The sequence below is a fragment of the Monodelphis domestica genome, chromosome 1 (genome assembly GCF_027887165.1).
Source record: "Monodelphis domestica isolate mMonDom1 chromosome 1, mMonDom1.pri, whole genome shotgun sequence".
In the NCBI taxonomy this organism is placed as follows: Eukaryota; Metazoa; Chordata; class Mammalia; order Didelphimorphia; family Didelphidae; genus Monodelphis; species Monodelphis domestica.
In genome coordinates, this window is record NC_077227.1 from 547,583,205 (window position 1) to 547,601,383 (window position 18,179).

The 18,179-nt window shown below is 36.5% G+C and overlaps 1 protein-coding gene across 2 annotated transcripts in view; it reads right to left on the reverse strand.

The window, feature by feature from the left end:
- DCDC2C (doublecortin domain containing 2C) overlaps positions 1-18,179 on the reverse strand; it is a 183,499-nt gene that overhangs the window by 124,713 nt on the left and 40,607 nt on the right. For both annotated transcript variants that reach the window (XR_458801.2, XM_007476177.2), the window contains exons 4-5: positions 15,835-15,966; positions 11,898-12,035 (exon numbers count right to left, since the gene is read on the reverse strand). Coding sequence is in view for 1 of the 2 variants with exons in the window: in XM_007476177.2 (XP_007476239.2) it covers positions 11,898-12,035; positions 15,835-15,966 (270 nt within the window). In the remaining variant the exon portion in view is untranslated. The remainder of the gene's footprint in view (positions 1-11,897; positions 12,036-15,834; positions 15,967-18,179) is intronic.

Below are 18,179 nucleotides of genomic sequence, written 5' to 3' on the forward strand. Positions count from 1 at the left end.
TAAATACAATCATATCTTTTTTTAGCCTTTGACCCTTTGTCTTATAATCAATCACTCAACTGTATTTGCCTCAGCTTCCTGATCGTAAAATGAGCTAAATCCATTTTTTTCCCAGTAAACCCCAAGAGGGGTCATGAAGAATTGGACACGACTGAAACAACTCTACAACAACAACAAAACTACTTTAATGACTTAAATTTCACTTGGCCTAAAGACAAGGCCTAAAGACAATCTCTCAATATCTCTTCCAATTTTAAATTTCTCTCCTTTTCCCTCATCAAAAGTCCCACAAAAATATTGTGCAGCTGGGAGAGAGACAAGGATGACCATCCTATATCTAAGGCTCCTATATATTTATATTCACTGAAAATTTAGCTACAAACTCTTCCCAAAAAAAAAATTATAAATCTAGTTCTGGAATGGACCCTCAGAAACCATCTGGTCTAACCCCTTCATTTTAATGATTAGATAATTAAGGTATTTCAGCAAGTCTTGATTATTACATTTGAAACACTTTCTGCCCTGTGATACCCAGTGAGAAAGGAAATCCTTTTGTCCTTTTTCCCTGCCTTGAATGTTAAATGAATCATGACCTCTTAATTATAGTATTTGGCCATAAAAAAAAAATTCACCACAAGTTACACCCATATTTGTATTCTCTCCTTTAAGAGTATAAGCTTTAGGCGACTACAGTTCTGGCCTCAATAATCATTTGCTAAGTACCCACTATGTGCTACGAACATGAGACTCTACAAAAAATAATTAAGATGTGACTGACTCCTATGCTCATGTGCTTTACAATCTAGCAGGGCAAATTAGGGATTTGACACATAAAATGTGTTATAAATATATGAATGCCATTTATGTGATCTATATCCATATAACCTTAATCCATATGAGAATATGCTAAGTAGTATTGAACCCTGCTATGCTTTTAGGATATATTAAGCATGTTCATATTCTAGTTAATTTTGTTCATGAACCTTATATCAAGGTTCAATTGGATTCCCAGAGACTGGCATTTATCATCTTCCCTATGGATTTAACAGTCAAATGTGGTTGTTTCTTTGAAGTGTAGCTTGTTGTATGTGTGTATAAGATCTTGCTATGTAAGATATATATATTCGTGCATATCTTTCATGCATAAAATATGGTGTATGTACAAGTCTCATATATATGATATATAATATACATAATGTATAAGACATTGTACATCAGATCCATGGTGTATCATATATTATTTACATATGTATCTATACAATCACAACTTTTTTGTAACCCCTACCATCTATCTTAGAATCAATACTAAGTATTCATAAGTGTGGTAAGGGCTAGGTAACTGTAGAGAAGTGACTTGCCTAGGGTCACACAGCTAGGAATGTCCAAAGCCAGATTTGAACCTGTCTCCAAACCTGGCTTTCAATCCACTGAGCCATCTAGATGATCCCCTCATATCTTATAGATGTCTATGGATAGATGTACCTGACAAGCTATACATACAAATACTATTGTCTTTTTGCAGAATAGCTTGTCAGAAATATATGTGTATGAAAACATAGGAACATTTAAAAATGTATATATGAAAAAGATATACATGTATCATGTTTGAATGTATAACTTATCAGATGCCTATGTGCCTACACATAGACCAACTATTCAAAGCAATATTAATTACGGTACATTGTAAAAGATGATTCAAGAGACTGTGGAAGGTGAGTATGCCCATTTGCTTCCATCCTTGACAGTCATTTTTCTACCAGGGTGGGCTTAAAATCCAGCCATTTCTTCCTCAAAACCTAATGTTTACCAGATCGATTCAATGTGACAGGTATTTATTAAGCACCTCCTATATGCAGTGAACAATGCAAAAATGAAACAGTCCCTACCCTCAAGCTTTCCCTAGAGGGAACATGAACACAAAATATACAAAGTAACTCCAGGAGGCGAGGGAGTAACCAAAACTCAGGCTGAATCAGGAAAGGCTTCATAGAAAAAATGTAGCAGCCGGGCTGAATCTTGAAGGAAGCTACAGGTGACAGACAAGCAGAAGTGAGAGTGGAGTAGCCCCACCTAGGCATGAGGAACTGTACAAAGAGTGATGGGCTATTATATACTTGTGCATGTGTATACATATATGCTATATATATGTGTGTATGTACATGTATGTATCTATCTTATCTAAATCTTCACAGCAGTGAGGACACAAAATACTTTCTGTTGGATTTTATAGACACTGAAACTTAAGGAGGAGATTGTGTCCTGGACCAAGATTACCTGGATATTAGCAAAGTTGCAAAACATTGCTTAAATACTAGCCCAAAGGTCAGTTCACTATACATCATCATGTGGAGCAATATGTCCTAGTCATAAATTTAGAGCTAGAAGGAACCTTAAAGCCCATTACATCCAGCCCCCCTTATTTCTAAAATAAGGAAACTGAAGCCCACAGGAATTAAGTGACTTACCCAGAGTCAGATGGCTAATAAATAGCAGAGCCAGGAATCAGTCTGGAGACCTCAGTCTCCAAATCTGGTGCTCTGCCATATGAGTAAGTGAGGATAAGTGCAAGTTCAATGTAGAGCACCAGAAAAGAACAAGAAAAGTTTTCTCTAGCAGAGCATGTATTAAGTGACTCTCTTAGGTGACTCTATTAAGTGACTCTATTAGGTATTGTGTTGTGTTGTAGATAGAAAAAAAAAGGTAAAAAAGGCAATCCCTTGGGTCATATTCCAACAAAGAAGTGGGAGAGAGAAGAAGAGTATCTAGAAAAAGGCTCATTCAACTTAATTCCACAGCCTCAGCTAATCCTGTAAGGACACTGTTTGTACAACACTATCCCATGACAGGAGAAGGGGCAGTTGGCAATCAACTAGTCAGTCAATGCAGTCAGCAGTTGACAAGGCATATCTGGACTTGTCAAGGAGGCTGGCAAGGCCCCAGCCATCTGCCTGGAAATCAAATTGCCAGAGGACTAACCATCAGGAGACACAGCTCACGAGACTGCCTTAAAGAGATTTTATTGCAAAAACATTACCTAACCTAAAGTAGATAACATAAAATAACATAGGCCAACGGGAAGACAGGATCTCCCATGGAGACACCTACCCTGGATACTGTGCCTACAATACTATTTCACACTTTCCAAATGTACTTTCTACCCCAGAGAAGGCCCTTCCTGAGCACAAGTGAACCAAATAAATATATAAGCCAAGCACCCCCACACGCTGACTCCACTACAAATAGGCTGACCAACCTAAAATCATCCATCCATTGCCACAATCAGATGGAAAATGACAGATATTTTTCTTTCTTTGATAGAATGACCATTAAGAAACTTGACAGAAAAAAATAGCCATAGGAAAAGGCTCCAGCAAACCCACTAATGCTACCACTATATTTCAAACACACCAATCAAGGCCAAGCAATCTGCAGCCCACAATTCCACAGAGAGATTTTACAGGAACTGCTTAACTCAGCAGAGCCTGAAAGACATGAAAACCCATCACAGGGTGGGAATCAGGAGTCAGTGCCTATTTGTTCTCAATTACTGGGGATACAGGCTACAGCAAGGAAGCCTCAGGCTGGGCCTTGCTGGTCAGTGTGAGGTGGAGAGCTAGAAAGTAACCCAAGGATGCCACAACTCTGAACTGCAAGAAAGATTCCTAAAAGCAGTGTGGTATAGAAGGTGGGAATACTGGCTCTAATATCAGGAGGCTCAGATGAAAGTTCGGGTTCCAAAACTACACTTTACTAAATAGCTCTGGTCATCTCTATGCAGGTAATCCCTCCAAAAATGCTGTTTGCAGCCCATCTTTTGACTCTTATCTATGTCCTTCCCAAAAAACTTGCTGTGGTCATCAAACCAACAATGTGCTAAGGCCTTTTCCTTAACATTTCACGGACACCAGTGGTATTCCGGCATCTATCACAGAGTCTGGTACATAGTATGTTGCTTAATAAATATGTATTGACTGACTGACCAATGGGACCTGCAGCTGTCCAGCTGTTATCTCACGTTCTTGAAAATGGACAAGTCAGCTTCTCTCTCTGGGTCTTAGTCCCTCATTTGTAAAATGGAGGTAAATAACCCAATTTATAAGGTTTCTGTAAAGAAAACACTTTGTAAAGTGTCATGGGATTTCTTTCACCAGACCTGTGATTTTCATTGATATAAGAAACTCCCGCTGAAGAAATTCCCTTTGCCAATGCTGATCAGCACCTGTCTTGCCACTTCAGAGTCTAAGAGAAATGCCTGGGACATTGGGATATTAAGTCACTTGCCTGGGATCACAAAACCAACGGAAAGTAGGACTTGACTCTAGGTTTTCCTCTGAGACCAGCTTCAAGATCCACTATCAGTCTGACTTGCCTCAAAAACAGAAATCCTGCTCTTCCAAAATAGGTAAAATGTTAAGAGATTCTCAAGATAGGTTCCCCTTCCATTATGTAAAAGTATTGTTCCACTAAAATCCTACTCTGGAATTTCAGTGGGGCGTGGAGTTAAATCTGGTTCCTTCAAGACTCTATTGGGTCCAAAAGAAAAAAAGACTCTATTGGGGTAGTAGTGTGGTAGCACAGTGGAGAGAAAGCCAGGTTTGGAGTCAGGAGGACCTGCGTTCAAATTTAACCCCAGACACTTCCTAGCTATGTGGCCCTGGGCAAAGCACTTAATACCCTTAGCCTTTGTGGTTCTTCTGTCTGAGAAGTGATACTAAGATAGAAGGTAAAGCTTTAAAAAAAAAAACAGCAAAAATTTAAGGTATCCTAAATATAGGCCACAAAAGTGAGAAGTCTTTCAAAGAAAATAGTACATACCTAGGTCTTGCTTAGTACAAATAATAATTTCTCTGACTAGGTCACATTATTTGAATTCTTACTACATAGTTACATTGGGAAGAAACAAATACTATTTATTAAATGATTTTAACTTCACATAATGCTATTTTAAATACTACTAAAGGCTACCACTGTAAAGGATTCATTATTCACAGTTATGGCAAGATATAATCCCAACTAAAAGCCACAGTCAAGTTTTATACATGTCAGATTTAAGGAAAAAATAGTGTATTTGAACCAATACAGTATGAGGATCATACATTTCAAAGTGAGAGGAGTCTTAGAGATCATCTACTCCAAGCCCATATTTTGGATGGAGATTAAATTATTTGCCCAGTCACACCGGTAGTAAAGAGCCAGGATTCAAACCCAGGTCTTCTCATTCTTCTGACTTCTGTACACTTGTCTCCTATTTCTGAGGGCACTACATTTAAAATTATTTGACTAAAATGCATGGTGTAGGTAACTAGCTTGTGTACTGAATGTGAAATTCAAGGTCCTGGTGTGAGTTTGACTCCCAATGAAATTTAAAACCAGCCTCTCTCCTTGTAGTAGGTTATCATGTCAGTTGAGATGAAGAGCCATCTGACTAGTCTGGAATTAGAAGCAGTTCAAGGGGCCCTTCAGAGCCCCTTTGGGGCTTTTAAAACTGAAATTTTAGTGTTGAAAACTGGTCTCATACATTAAATAATTGAGTGACATAAATGTTTTTTACTGAACATCCTTTAACATAAAACCCAATTCAACTCAACTAACATTAATTGTGCCCCTACTATGCACTAGGCAGTGTGCTAGGGGATGACATTATAGATGATACAACACATTCTTTTGAGACTGATTAGGGAAAGCTTCATGGAAAAAGGTGATCCATGTAAAGAAGCCTTTCAATGGGCCAAGACAACAAGGGAGTATACTACAGGCATGAGAAATATATGATATTTAGGAATTCAAAGCATGGAAGAGAATGGGAGAGAATGAAAAATGGTAGTCAGTCATCCAGTTTGACTGGAGCAGGGTGGAGAAAAGGAGGTGGAATGAGAAAAGCAGGTTAGAGTGAAATTGTGGAAGGCCTTAAATGCCAAGATAAGGAATCTGTATTTTATCCCATAGATTTTTTTTTTAAGCAGAAAGGTGGCATTATCAGTCCTGTGCTTTAGGAGAACTATATTGGTAGCTCTATACAGAATGTCTTAGGAAGAGAGAAAATGGAGACAGGGAGCATTTGGGATAAAAGCTGGATCACTGATTTCATTTGTACATAGAACTATAGAGAAAGTGCCTTCTACCATAGAAGTTGGCATCTTCTCTGCAAACTGAGAGCATTGAAAGGTTAAAGTGATTTCCTCAGGGTCATTCAGCTAATATGTGTAGGAAGCAGGATATCAACATCTTCCCATCTCTATGGCTAGCTCTCTATCCATTACACCATACTTTCTCCTGGCTTGAGGCACAGACTAGTCAAAAAGTTATTACAAGACAAATATCTTTTGACTTAGGAACTCTGATTAACACAATGGAATCAACCACCATTCCAGAGGACTCATAAAGAAACTACCCACCTCCTGACAAAGAGGTGATGGACTCAAAAAAGCATATAACTTTTTTACACTTGGTAATTCAGGAATGTTTTACATGATTATATATATTTGTATAAATATATATGTAAAATATACATATATTTGTATAAAGTTTTTAATGGGTAAGAAGAGAATTTAGGAGGGAAAATTTCAGGAATCAAAATAAAAATAGATTTTTTTTAATTTTATGAATGTAAAAAAATTATTGCAATAGAACAGGTGACAAGTGGTGAAGGAAAATCTGGGATAGTCAGGTAACTTTGATTATTCTCATTAGCAGGGCCATAACTAAAAATTACTGTATCTGGAACAAGTGGCTAACTAGGTGGGGAGAAAGAAAGAGCAGGATGAAGTAATCTGGGATGCAGCCTCCAGAGGAAGGAAATGCATCCAAGACAATGCTTTCCTTGCCCTCTAACTTTTGATTCCCTGGGACAAAGTACCTGTTGCCCTGACCCAGTTATTCCTGAAGCTCTTAAATAAATAAGGAGAGAGGGTTTTTTCTTTGTTTTCCAAAGCATTTCATATTGTAAAATAAAAATAAATCAGAGAGAGAACTTTCTAAGTTCATTTCCTTCCTCTTTGTTAGATGGGATAAGGAAGATTGAAATTTGTTCTCTGCTCAAAAGTTTATCAGAGAAAGAGAGGACAAACTGAGCAGAAAATGCTTTCTAAATTAAGGCATATTTTCTAGGAATACATTTGCTTGACTACAGTGAAATTTCCTTAAGGATGCTTCATCTGTGATTCTGTCCTCACCCTATAAATCAAACTGCTTCATTACACTGCTTTTAAAGGACAGTTACCTTCAAGTAGGGCTCTCAGGAAAGAGATGGGGAAACAGGTTCTTGGGTTACATGGCTGTTAGTGCATGATATTGGGGAAGCAACTCTAAGCTTAAGTGACTGTAAGCTCTTCTGCCTCAAGGTAAAACCATTAGGTATACCTCGTGTATGACTTAACAAAAGATACATTGACCATTACTCATATTGAATTGTAAGCTCCTACTTGACCTCGTCTATAAACTAAGCCCGAGTGTGATCAAGCTATCATAGGGAATAAAAAGCATTTGCCTTTCTCCCAAACAATGGGATTCCTTGCCATGCATCCCATACTCCCAGCACCTTCATTTCCATAAAGATATTCATAAACCCCATTCAATGAAACTGATAGTAAAGTCTAGCAAATACAATAAATCACAGCTTTATTCAATATAAGCACTGTCAACCAATCCAGGCTCTGAATTTTATATAAGGCAAGTCAACATAAGAAGGTAGTATTTCAAGGTTGAAGAAACACAAGGGAGAGAAAAGAAGTCCTGGGTTTTCATCCTAACTCTGTTACAAACTATGAACCTTTAAATAAGTTACATCACCTCTCTATATTTTAATTTCCTTATTTGGAGGCAGGAAGTAACTGGGGGGGAAAAAAGTCTGGATCTTTGGTCAGATTAGATAATCCCTTAAAACACTGTCAAGTCTAAAATTTTATTTTGGGCTATGAAGGTGATATTTTCATTCTCCTTTGGACTACCTGCAATTATAATTTTTCTGAGATTGTAGGGATCCATGGTTCACAACCCTATAGCCATGTTAAAGAAAAACTGGTGTTAAAGAATAGACTTATTTAGTTAGTTTGTCTTCATTGCTCTCACCTACACTTGTATGTTAACAAACTGCACCATATGACCACCAGCAATATGTGCAGGAGGAGGCATAAAACAAACTTGGACCCAGAAAACAGAAGACAAATCATGATCCCTTCTTCTCATAGAGCATAGAGAAGTGAACTACAGATACAGAATATTGTAGACATCATTAGACAATGTCATTCTGTAGGTCATTTTTATTCATTATATTTTGTTTTTTTTTTTAATAAAGGTATTTTTATGACCCTGGGCAAGTCATAACCCCCATTGCATAGCCCAGGCAAATCCAAGCTATGAGCTCCTAAATTACCAGATAGAGCTGAGTGAGGAAGTACTTGCTTTTGGTGGCTAGATAGAGGAGCAGGGCATTCAAAAAATGTCCTCAGGCACTGGGAAGAGGGGGGACAGAGTGTCTCCCCAAGTGCCAGCTCTGCCCAAGTGCCACATCTTCACCAACACTGACCTAGCCCTTACCACTCTTCTGCCTTGGAACCAATACAGAGTATTTATTCTAAGATAGAAGGTAAAGGTTTAAAAAATAAATAAATTCTAAGAGAATGCCAGAAAAATATTATGCTGTAAAATAAACAAAAGTATTCAATAAATAAGAGACATGACACAAGACTAGGAAAGGACAAACATCATCTTGATTTTCAGAAAAAAAAATGAATATACAAACTATAAACCAGTAAAACTGACATCAATTTCTTGGGAAGATTTTTGACCAGTTCATTATTAAAGAAATATATAATGAACATGTGGAAAATGAAGTAATGATTTACAAGAGCTTGTATTGCTTCCCCCAAACAAATCATTATAATTTTATTTCTTTTTCTGACTATTGGCTTGATTGGTAGATAAGGGGAATGACATAGTTATAGTTTACCTAGATTGTAGCAATAACTTTCATAAAGAATTTCATACTACTATTGTAGACAAGATGGAGAAACTACTTGAGAATACAATTAGATGAATTCAGAACTGGTGGAATACCAGACTTAGAGAACAATTATTAACGGTTCAATGATAGCTTGGAAGGATGGTTCCAGTGGTATGCTCCAGGGATTTAGACTTGGCCCAGTACTTACAGATAACATTTTTATCAATAACTCAGATGAAGGCATGCTTTCAGATTTAGAGATGGCACAAAAGCTTGGAGGGACAGTTAGCATATTGAATCCAAAAAAAGAAATTAAACTACAGGCACTATAGTTGAAGTGATAATCCTAAAATCTAAGTTTTTTAAACTAACCGTGTCATTGCCCAATTCAAAAAGCTCCAGTGGCTTCCATCACCTGTAGGATGGATGTGAATGTTCAAAGAGACATCAGAAATGACTGAGTCTATAATCACTCTGTGAACTAACCAATATTCACAGATTGTTTGACTTTAAGCAAATTTTACTTAGACTGGATTATAAAGTTGATCTCTTGATGCTATTCTGAATTGTCTAAATTAGGCTTTTGGGTTCCTGCACAAGTTCAAAAAAGATTCTCATCTAGGCCCTAGAATTCTGCCCAATTTTGCTTTAACCAAATAAAAGGAGGTAAAATTTCTAAATCCATCAGAAGAAGATAACATTCAAAATAGATATTTTTTGAAATTTTTTACTTCCACCTCAAATTTATTCTTAAGGAAAAAAAGTTATTCTATTAAATTAATATGATCAAATTTGGTCTAAGAAATGAGAAAATTCATCTCTCTTCCTCCCTTCCTTGCATGGGGATAGTATTACAGATGTGGTATACTGAATATACAATTCCCAGATTCCATTAATATGTTGGTTATTTTTTCTGACCTGCTTTTTTTCTTTCTTTTCTATTTTTTGTTACAAAAGATTACTTGATCTAGTGAATCAAATCAAACAATCTGGGGAGAGGCAAATATAATTGGAAATGAATGTGATATAAAAATGAAAAAGAATCAATAAAAATTTTTAAATTAAATAAAATGTCATTTCTCTCCAAATGAGAATACTGAGAATCATTGAATGCTACTTTCATAAACCAGAGAGCAAGTGGAGAAATGAACAGTGGACTAAGTAGCATATTACCAATGTTAACTTACATGGAAAAAAAAGTGATATAAAAACCTAGATTTGTTGCAAGAGCCTCCTAATTTGTCTCTCCTGCCTTATGAATCTCTCCTTTCTCCAATCCATACTCCAGTTGGCTACCAAACTGTTGGAATTAGGGCCTGAAATTAGGAATGCCTGAGTTCAAATGTGATCTCAGAAACTTAATAGCAATATGACCCTGGACAAGTCATTTAATCTCTGTCTGCTTTATTTTCCTCAACTGAAAAATGGGAATAATAATAATAATAACTTACCTCCCAGAGTTGTTGTGAGCATCTCAAATGATATATTTGTAAAGTGCTTAGCACAGTGCCTGGCACATGGTAAGTGCTTAATAAATGTTTGTTTCCTTTCTACTCTTCTTGACTTTTCTAGTTTCCTCCAAGATTCAACTCAAATTTCCTCCTTTGAAACAAGTTTTTCTCAGTTCCTTCATGTTCTCTTTCCCACATCCTGACCTCCCATTGCTAGTGTCTTTCCTCTGAGGTTACCTTTCATCTATTCTATGCATCCTGTTCTATGCAACAGATATAGTTGTTTGTTGTTGCCTCTAGTCAATTATACACTTCTTGAGGGCAAAGACTGTATTTGCTTTCTTTGTATTGTCAAAGCTTAAGGGAATACCTATTACAGAGTAAACACTTAAATAGTATTTGTGGCTAGAGTTATTGCTAGTGCCATTTTCATTGATGATGTTGAAATGTCTAGGCAGCTAGGAGATGTAGTGGATAAAGAACTGAATTTGAGTCAGAAGGATCCAAATTCAAATTGTGCCTCAGATAGTTACCAGTTGTATGAAAATGGGCAAGTCCCTTAACCTCCCTCCATCTCAGACTAACTCCCCTTTATAGATGAGGCTAATAATAGCCCCTACCTCCCTGGGTTGCTGAGAGGCTAAAAGGCAATACTATTTGTAAAGTGCTACACACACTTTAAAATGTTTCTATGCTGGTTATTTATTATTGTGGTTATTTTTAAATGTGTGCTCAGGAAAATGGAGAACCAAACACATACTGAAAGCAAAGGATAACAGATGGATGGATAGTGTGGTGCACTATGCTGGATTTGGCTTCAGAAGACCTCCATTAAATGCTGTCTGGGAGCAGCTAGGTAAGTCAGTGGATAGACTGGCAATTCTGGAAATGGGAAGTCCTAGGTTCAAATATGGCCTCAGATACTTCCTAGTGGGGACCCTGGGCAAGTCACTTGGCCCCAGTTGCCTAACCCTTTCCATTCTTTTGCCTTGTAACCAATATTCAGGATCAATTCTAAGACAGATGGCAGGAGCTTTAAAAAATTAATTAAAATTTTAAAAATTCTGGGTCTACCACTCACTACTTGTCCATTATGGCTGAGTGATTTAACCTCCCTGGGCTTCAAATTCCTTGCCCAAAAAAATGAGAAATGCTCTAGGAGACCTTTAAATCCCTCTGACTCTAAGTCTATGATGCAAAGATACTTCTGTCCCCAATGCTGCAAAAATGTCAGAAAGACCAGAGGCAGTCATCTTATTTGCTAAGTGGAACCTTTCTGAAGGTTCTATATGAGGATATGGAATATTGCCCAAGGTAAGAGATATTCAAGCCCTTCTTATCATGCTTGTGAATATACCAAAGTGACCTCCCTCAGTTCCACCTCCATCTCTAATCCTTAAAATTTAAGAAATCTAAATTATTATTATTTACCAAAGAAAATCAAATAATACTGAAAACTAGTTTTACAAAGACAGTAAAAAAATGGAAGGATAAAAAGTGCTTACTCTTTGTCCTCCTTAGAAATCCTAGTCGTCTCCCAATAGGGTAAATGTTTAAAGTGCTCCAATCCTGATGCAACATAGTAATGGTGGTCAATCAAATCATTCGAGTTGTGCAGAAGAAGCCCATCCATTGTATACAGTCTATAAACAGCAAAAGAAGAAAAGGCCAGATAGCATGGGATGATATTCAGTGTAAGCATTTTAATATTCTAGTATTTAATACAACTATAATTTTTATCAGGGAAATTATATATTCTCTTACAAGCAAACTTGAAATGGAAGCAATTATGATGATACAGTGGCTGCTATTCTATGATAAGGTTTACCCCCTGATTCTACACCAAGCCCCAATTTTTAATTAATTTTTTTTTAATCACATTCAAAAGCCAAAAGACTCTCAGGAATAGTTTTAAAGCTCACTTTTGTTGCTCAGTAAATGCTAACTAGTAACAGCTAAAATTCTAATAACTATCTTATGTTATTATAAATATTTGTATAATAGAGTAATGCAAAATAAAATAACTTGGATATACCACCTCACACCTATCAGATTGGCTAATGCGACAGAGAACTATGTAGATTAGAGGAAGGTTTTCCCAGTCTCTAGGGACCTTCAGTTGATTGAAAAACCACAACTTCCTTTCTTAGCTTTCCACTCTTTTCTCCTCATCTGCTTCCAAGGGATGCTGGTACAAGAAGAAGAAGGTGTCTTAAGTAACCTGGCTTGTCCCCTCCAGTCCAGAACCACTCTATATCCCTCTTCCAGGTACTCTCCATGGTTCTGCCTCACCTTCTCCAGTAGCATTTCTTTTTGGTGAAGACCACTTTCTTTCAGGGTCATATAGACTGATTTCCTTCCTTCTTCCCAATTCTAGGAGAATTTGAGTCTACTGCTTCCCAGGCAGAGAAAAACAAAATTATTTTTGTTCCCCTGTGAGTACTTCTACCATTTTGTTTTCTATGACTCAGTTCCTTACAAGTGGCCCTGGCCTTCTAATTGGTGTGTATGAGAAATGCAAAAAAGGCTTTAAAACTTTACATTTTAAAAAGATAAATGGTCACTAGTCCTTAAATTCCACCACTGGTTCTTCATGTCAAACTGCAGGATTGAAGTTTAGAATCTGGGGGGGGGGGGGGAGAGGGAAGGGTGAGAATGGCGGGGAGAGGGATGCTTTTTAGAACCAATTAGATAAACCAAAAAGGTTGTTCTTTATTTTAGAGTAAGAGAAAGGTCTTGATTAACAAAAGTCCCTTGTAAAGTTTTGTTTTAAGTACCTTAATTGTCCATTTTCTAATAGTTTATCTAAGTTTGCAGGCAAAGATATTAGACTGAAAAGGTTTCTATCTTTTTAAGGAAAAGGGAAGGGTCTAATTAAGAACACTCCTTTATAAAGTTTTGTTTTTAAACAGCTAAATTGTTAGTTTTTTAGCTTTGTAATTGTTTTCATTTACTTCAGAATGGTGAATAAAAATACTTTTTAAAATGTTTAAAAATAAGATGTCATGGGTATAACCCAATGAAATGTCACCTACATCCCTCCCTATGATTTTAGACTTCAAAGAAGATCTTTACAAGGCCCAAAGGTAGGAGATAGATTATCAAGTTCAGAAATGCAATATCTTCTGAGAAATATTGTCCTAGAACTGGCCAAAAGTTTAATGGAATATTTCAAGAAATAATGGATTCCAGGGAAGAAAGGTGGCTTAGTGAATATAGAGCCAGGCCTGGAGTTGGGAGGGACCTGGGTTCAAATCTGGCCAAAGACACTTCCTAGCTATATGACCCTGAGCAAGTGACTTAATCCCAATTACCCAGTCCTTTCCAGTCCCTTCTGCCCTAGAACCCATGCTTAATATCAATTCTAAGATAAATGGTAAGGATTAAAAAATAAATAGAAATAATGGGCTCCTACCAACCCCCCTTAGAATACAAGATAATCTCTAAATGCCCTTCCAGATTTAGAATATTGTCATTCTGATTAATAAGGATCTGGCCAAGAATATTTGAAATGAAAATGGAGAAAAGAGGATATGTTACAGATTCACTGTAAAGACCAAGGAGAGTTGTCAACTTGTTGGATGAGGCTCATGGTTAAGGAGAATGATATTAACTCCCATTCTATAAAACTTTTTAGTTGACATTGTCCTTTCCACAAAACAACTGTGACATAGCTAAAATAAGTAGAAGCATTGGCATAAAGGACAAAGAACACTGATCATGGTAACCCAAATAGGAGCTGCATACCAGCTCTGACACAACTAGATGTATGAAATTGGGCAAGATACTTAATTTTGACAAGCTTTAGTTACCTCCTCTGTAAAATGGAAACAATAACACTTGTTATACTAATAGAAAGGATTTTGTATGAAAAACAAAGGTGACTAAGCATAGTGGACAGAGTGCTGGACCTAGAGTTAGGAAGACTTGACTTCAAATATGCCTCAGACACTTACTAATTGTGGGACCCTAGGCAAGTGACTTAACCTTTATGTGTCTCAGTTTCCTCATCTGTAAAATGGGGGAAATAACAGCATTTACTTCACAGGGTTGAGTTTGAGTATTAAATGATATAATACTTGTAAAATGTCCAGCACATAATAGGCATTTAAATAAATGTTTGTTTAAAAAAATACTTCACAAACCAAAAAGCACTAAATAAATGTGGCATTGTTTTCTTAGGCTTAGAGTGGTTAAGAAATAAGATCCTGGTCTTCTCAACTTCTATTCCAGCTCTATGATCACTACACCTCATATCACTTTTCTTTGTGTCTTAAGAATTATTAGTGAAAGCTCAATATATATTTGTTGAAGTAATGAATGAATCTTGATTGTAAATCAATTTGGCTGCTTCCTTTTTATCCCTTGGAGAATTTTGCATGACAAAAACAAAAATAAATAGCATTAACTGCTTTGGAGACTATTTCAAGAAAAATAGAGGACAGTTCAAGAAATTCAAGAGAAAGCATTCTACATAATTTTACACACACACTGTAAGAGAGTAATATATTGTAAGAGAATAAGACTGGAGAAAAGATGCAATGAATGGAGGCTTGGAGATGCGTCCGTCAAAGAAAAATTCCAGGGGAGAATGTGACCTCACACACACACACACATGTGTATGCTTTTACAGCCATAATATTTTTTTTAATATTCTCCTAAGTAAAAGCAAAAGACACAAAGAGACTGCCACTATGAATGAACCTCTGACGTGACACATGAACCATGTGCTGGATCCCCTCTCACATCTAGAATCAGTCTCCTGCCTGCCTATCCTTGGAAAGACCAAGGATAACAGAAACTGTGGAAAGCAAAACCATGGATAAGGGAGGACTATTATACAATGTCATCTCTTTTCTGATTCTTATAACAACCTCCTAACTGGTTTTCCTACCTCCAGTTTCATCCCTCTCCCTCCTTTACACAACTGCCAGATGTTCCTAAAGAACATCTTGCATCATGTCATTCTTCCTCCTCTCACACAAAAATCTTTAATGGCTCCACGTTGCCTATCAAGTCAAGTTCATATGTGTGCGTGAACACAATACAATAAGAAAGAACTCGTTCAAAGTCCCAGACAAAAATCCCACTTTATACAAGAAGCTTTCCCTAATCCCCTTTAGAGTTAATATCTTTATCACTCTGAGATTATACCAAATTTATCCGGAATATAGCTTGTTTATAAATAGTTGTCTGCATGTTTTCTTCCTTCATTAGACTGTGAACCTCTTGAAAACAGAGGACTGTCTTGGACCTTTCACTGTATCCCTAGCACTTAGCACAGTGCTTGGTACATAGTACACATTTAATAAGTGCTTATTGACTGACTGGCCAAAATAACTTGATGAAGTTATTTTAAACCATGCAAGAGATTCTTTAAAGAAATATGAAGACGGTTCCTCTAACTTGTGGGCTTCCCTATCAGATCAGTACTTTCCTTACCTTCGCACACCCCCTGAGGCAGGGTGAACTTTTTCTCCAATCATGGACAGGACATTATTCCAATCAAACAGAGTGAATCGGGGTATAATTAATTTTGCAGGTGGTACAAATATATTTCCATTTGTGAAAACACTGTGAAAAAGACAAAAATATACATGTAAATCAAGAGGGTATATTATAGAGGGAAAAAAGGGAAACAGCATCTATTGGGCAAAAAACAAACACTTCTTCAATTAAAGAACTATAAAAAATTATTGGTTCAATTGGTAATATTTGGTCATATGTCCTCAGAGTTGCACAGCAGATTTTTCAACAGTATGATTTTTAAACCATTTTAACCTAATTTCCCATAAACTATAAAATGCCTATACATGCAAACACATTTGCACCTGACATGATGGGTGAGGCAGAAGTAAATTTTGTACACTTGGATAGCACAGGGAAAATTTAATCCTTGAAAGCACTGTTCTTTATCTTCAGTATGGTAGCAAGACATCCTCACAACTCCCTGAGGAAATAATGTACCATCCTTTAAAAAAAAATAGTGGAATTGATTGGTTCCCTGACACCATTTTTAAAGGCAGTTTCTGCTTGACCTTGGTAGGTTTGTTTTCTTATTCCTTTTTTCTGGGAACTTTGAGCTGACAGGTTTTACTTTCATCCAAATTCTGTGTACAGGCACTGTGTACAGGCTCTCTCTACCTAGCAAATCGTGTCATGGAACTCAACACTATGTGGGAATGAGATGCTACTTCTGCCTTCTCAGAGGATCAATAAAGAGATCATAAAGAGATACTAAATATAGAGCTAGAAGGGATGTTAGAGGCCATCCAATCTGACCCCTTCATTTTACTGATGAAGAAACTGAGACCAAGGGAAATGAAATGATCTATTCAAGGGTTTCACAGGTAGTAAGTGGCAAATCCAGGATCACAACTCGGGTCTTTTCTACAGAGTTCTGTCCAAGTACCACTCTGCCTCTTCAAGCAATTGACATAAAAGGAAAAAAAAAAGGTTTGAATAACTCCAAATGTCTTCAATAATGCATTTGTGATTACTCATAAGATCCCATATGACTTCTTGGAGCTTTCTAATGTACATTTGTCATCATTTGCATTTTCTCATCCCTTTTTTGCTGTCTGAACTCAGTAACCTGAGATGTTGGAAAATGGCTTGTTGCCATCACAAATTATTTCTTTTCTCTATGTTTAATGTTAACATACTAGAATACAAGAAAAAATATATGATTTTGTCACAATAGGAAGCATCTATTGTAAGAACTCCTTTCAACATAGATGCTACTGACACAGATCCCAATCTATCTATGACTTAATAAATAAGACATAATATTATAATGTTGCTTGAGTTAAAGATAGTGATTTGCCCAGGGTCACACAGCTAGTAAATATCTTCTAGGATTAGAACCCAAGTATTTTTGACACTAAGCTCAAGACTCTATCCAAGCTGACACTCACTCTAACAGTAGCATAGCCATAGTGAATTCAGATTTGAAATAACTATGACTAGATATCTGTACAGACTAGAATATTCATTTAAACAGTTATTGTCACTACATCAAATAACTAATTCTTTAGTTATCCTACCATCACCACCACCCCAGTATCATAGAGGCAGAAGGATCTTAGTGATCACATAGTCCAACTCTCCTCATTTTATAGAGAAGGAAATTGAGAATTTACAGAAGTGACTTGGCCAAAGCTATGTTTATATTAAGTAACATAACTAGAATTTGAATCCATGTCTCTGGCCCATATCTGACCATTTCTAAGAGACAATAATACTACATCAATAACCAAATATTAAAAACTTTGCACCAAAGTAAATTTTAACACACTACTATTCCTGTAGAAAATGATAGGGTACTTAACTACCCTTAGAATAATGATATAACATTTTTGTTTCTATCTAGTTACTATCAAAATATGAATATTTTAAAACTCTTAAAATGATAACTGGTATATAAAAAGGGGAAGAAAATTATCTTCACTTTATACTTCAATAAATTATATTTTCAAAATGTATGAAGATACCTGTATTACCCTCTAATATTAATAAGAAAGTAGAAGGAACATCAATTCCTAACTCTTTTTAAAATATTTTTGAAGAAATCTTATTGATATCTTTCATTTTGTATAAGTAGAAAGAAGAGGGTATATACCAAAGACAATGTGAAAGTAGAAAGGACAAAGATTTGGCAGTGAATTGGATATGTGAGCCAAGTGAGGATGATGACTAGAAGGTGACACTGAGATTGGAAGTCAGACAGAAATAGGGAAGTCCAGATAAAGATTTGATTTAGGGTAGGGAGAGATAATGAATTATTA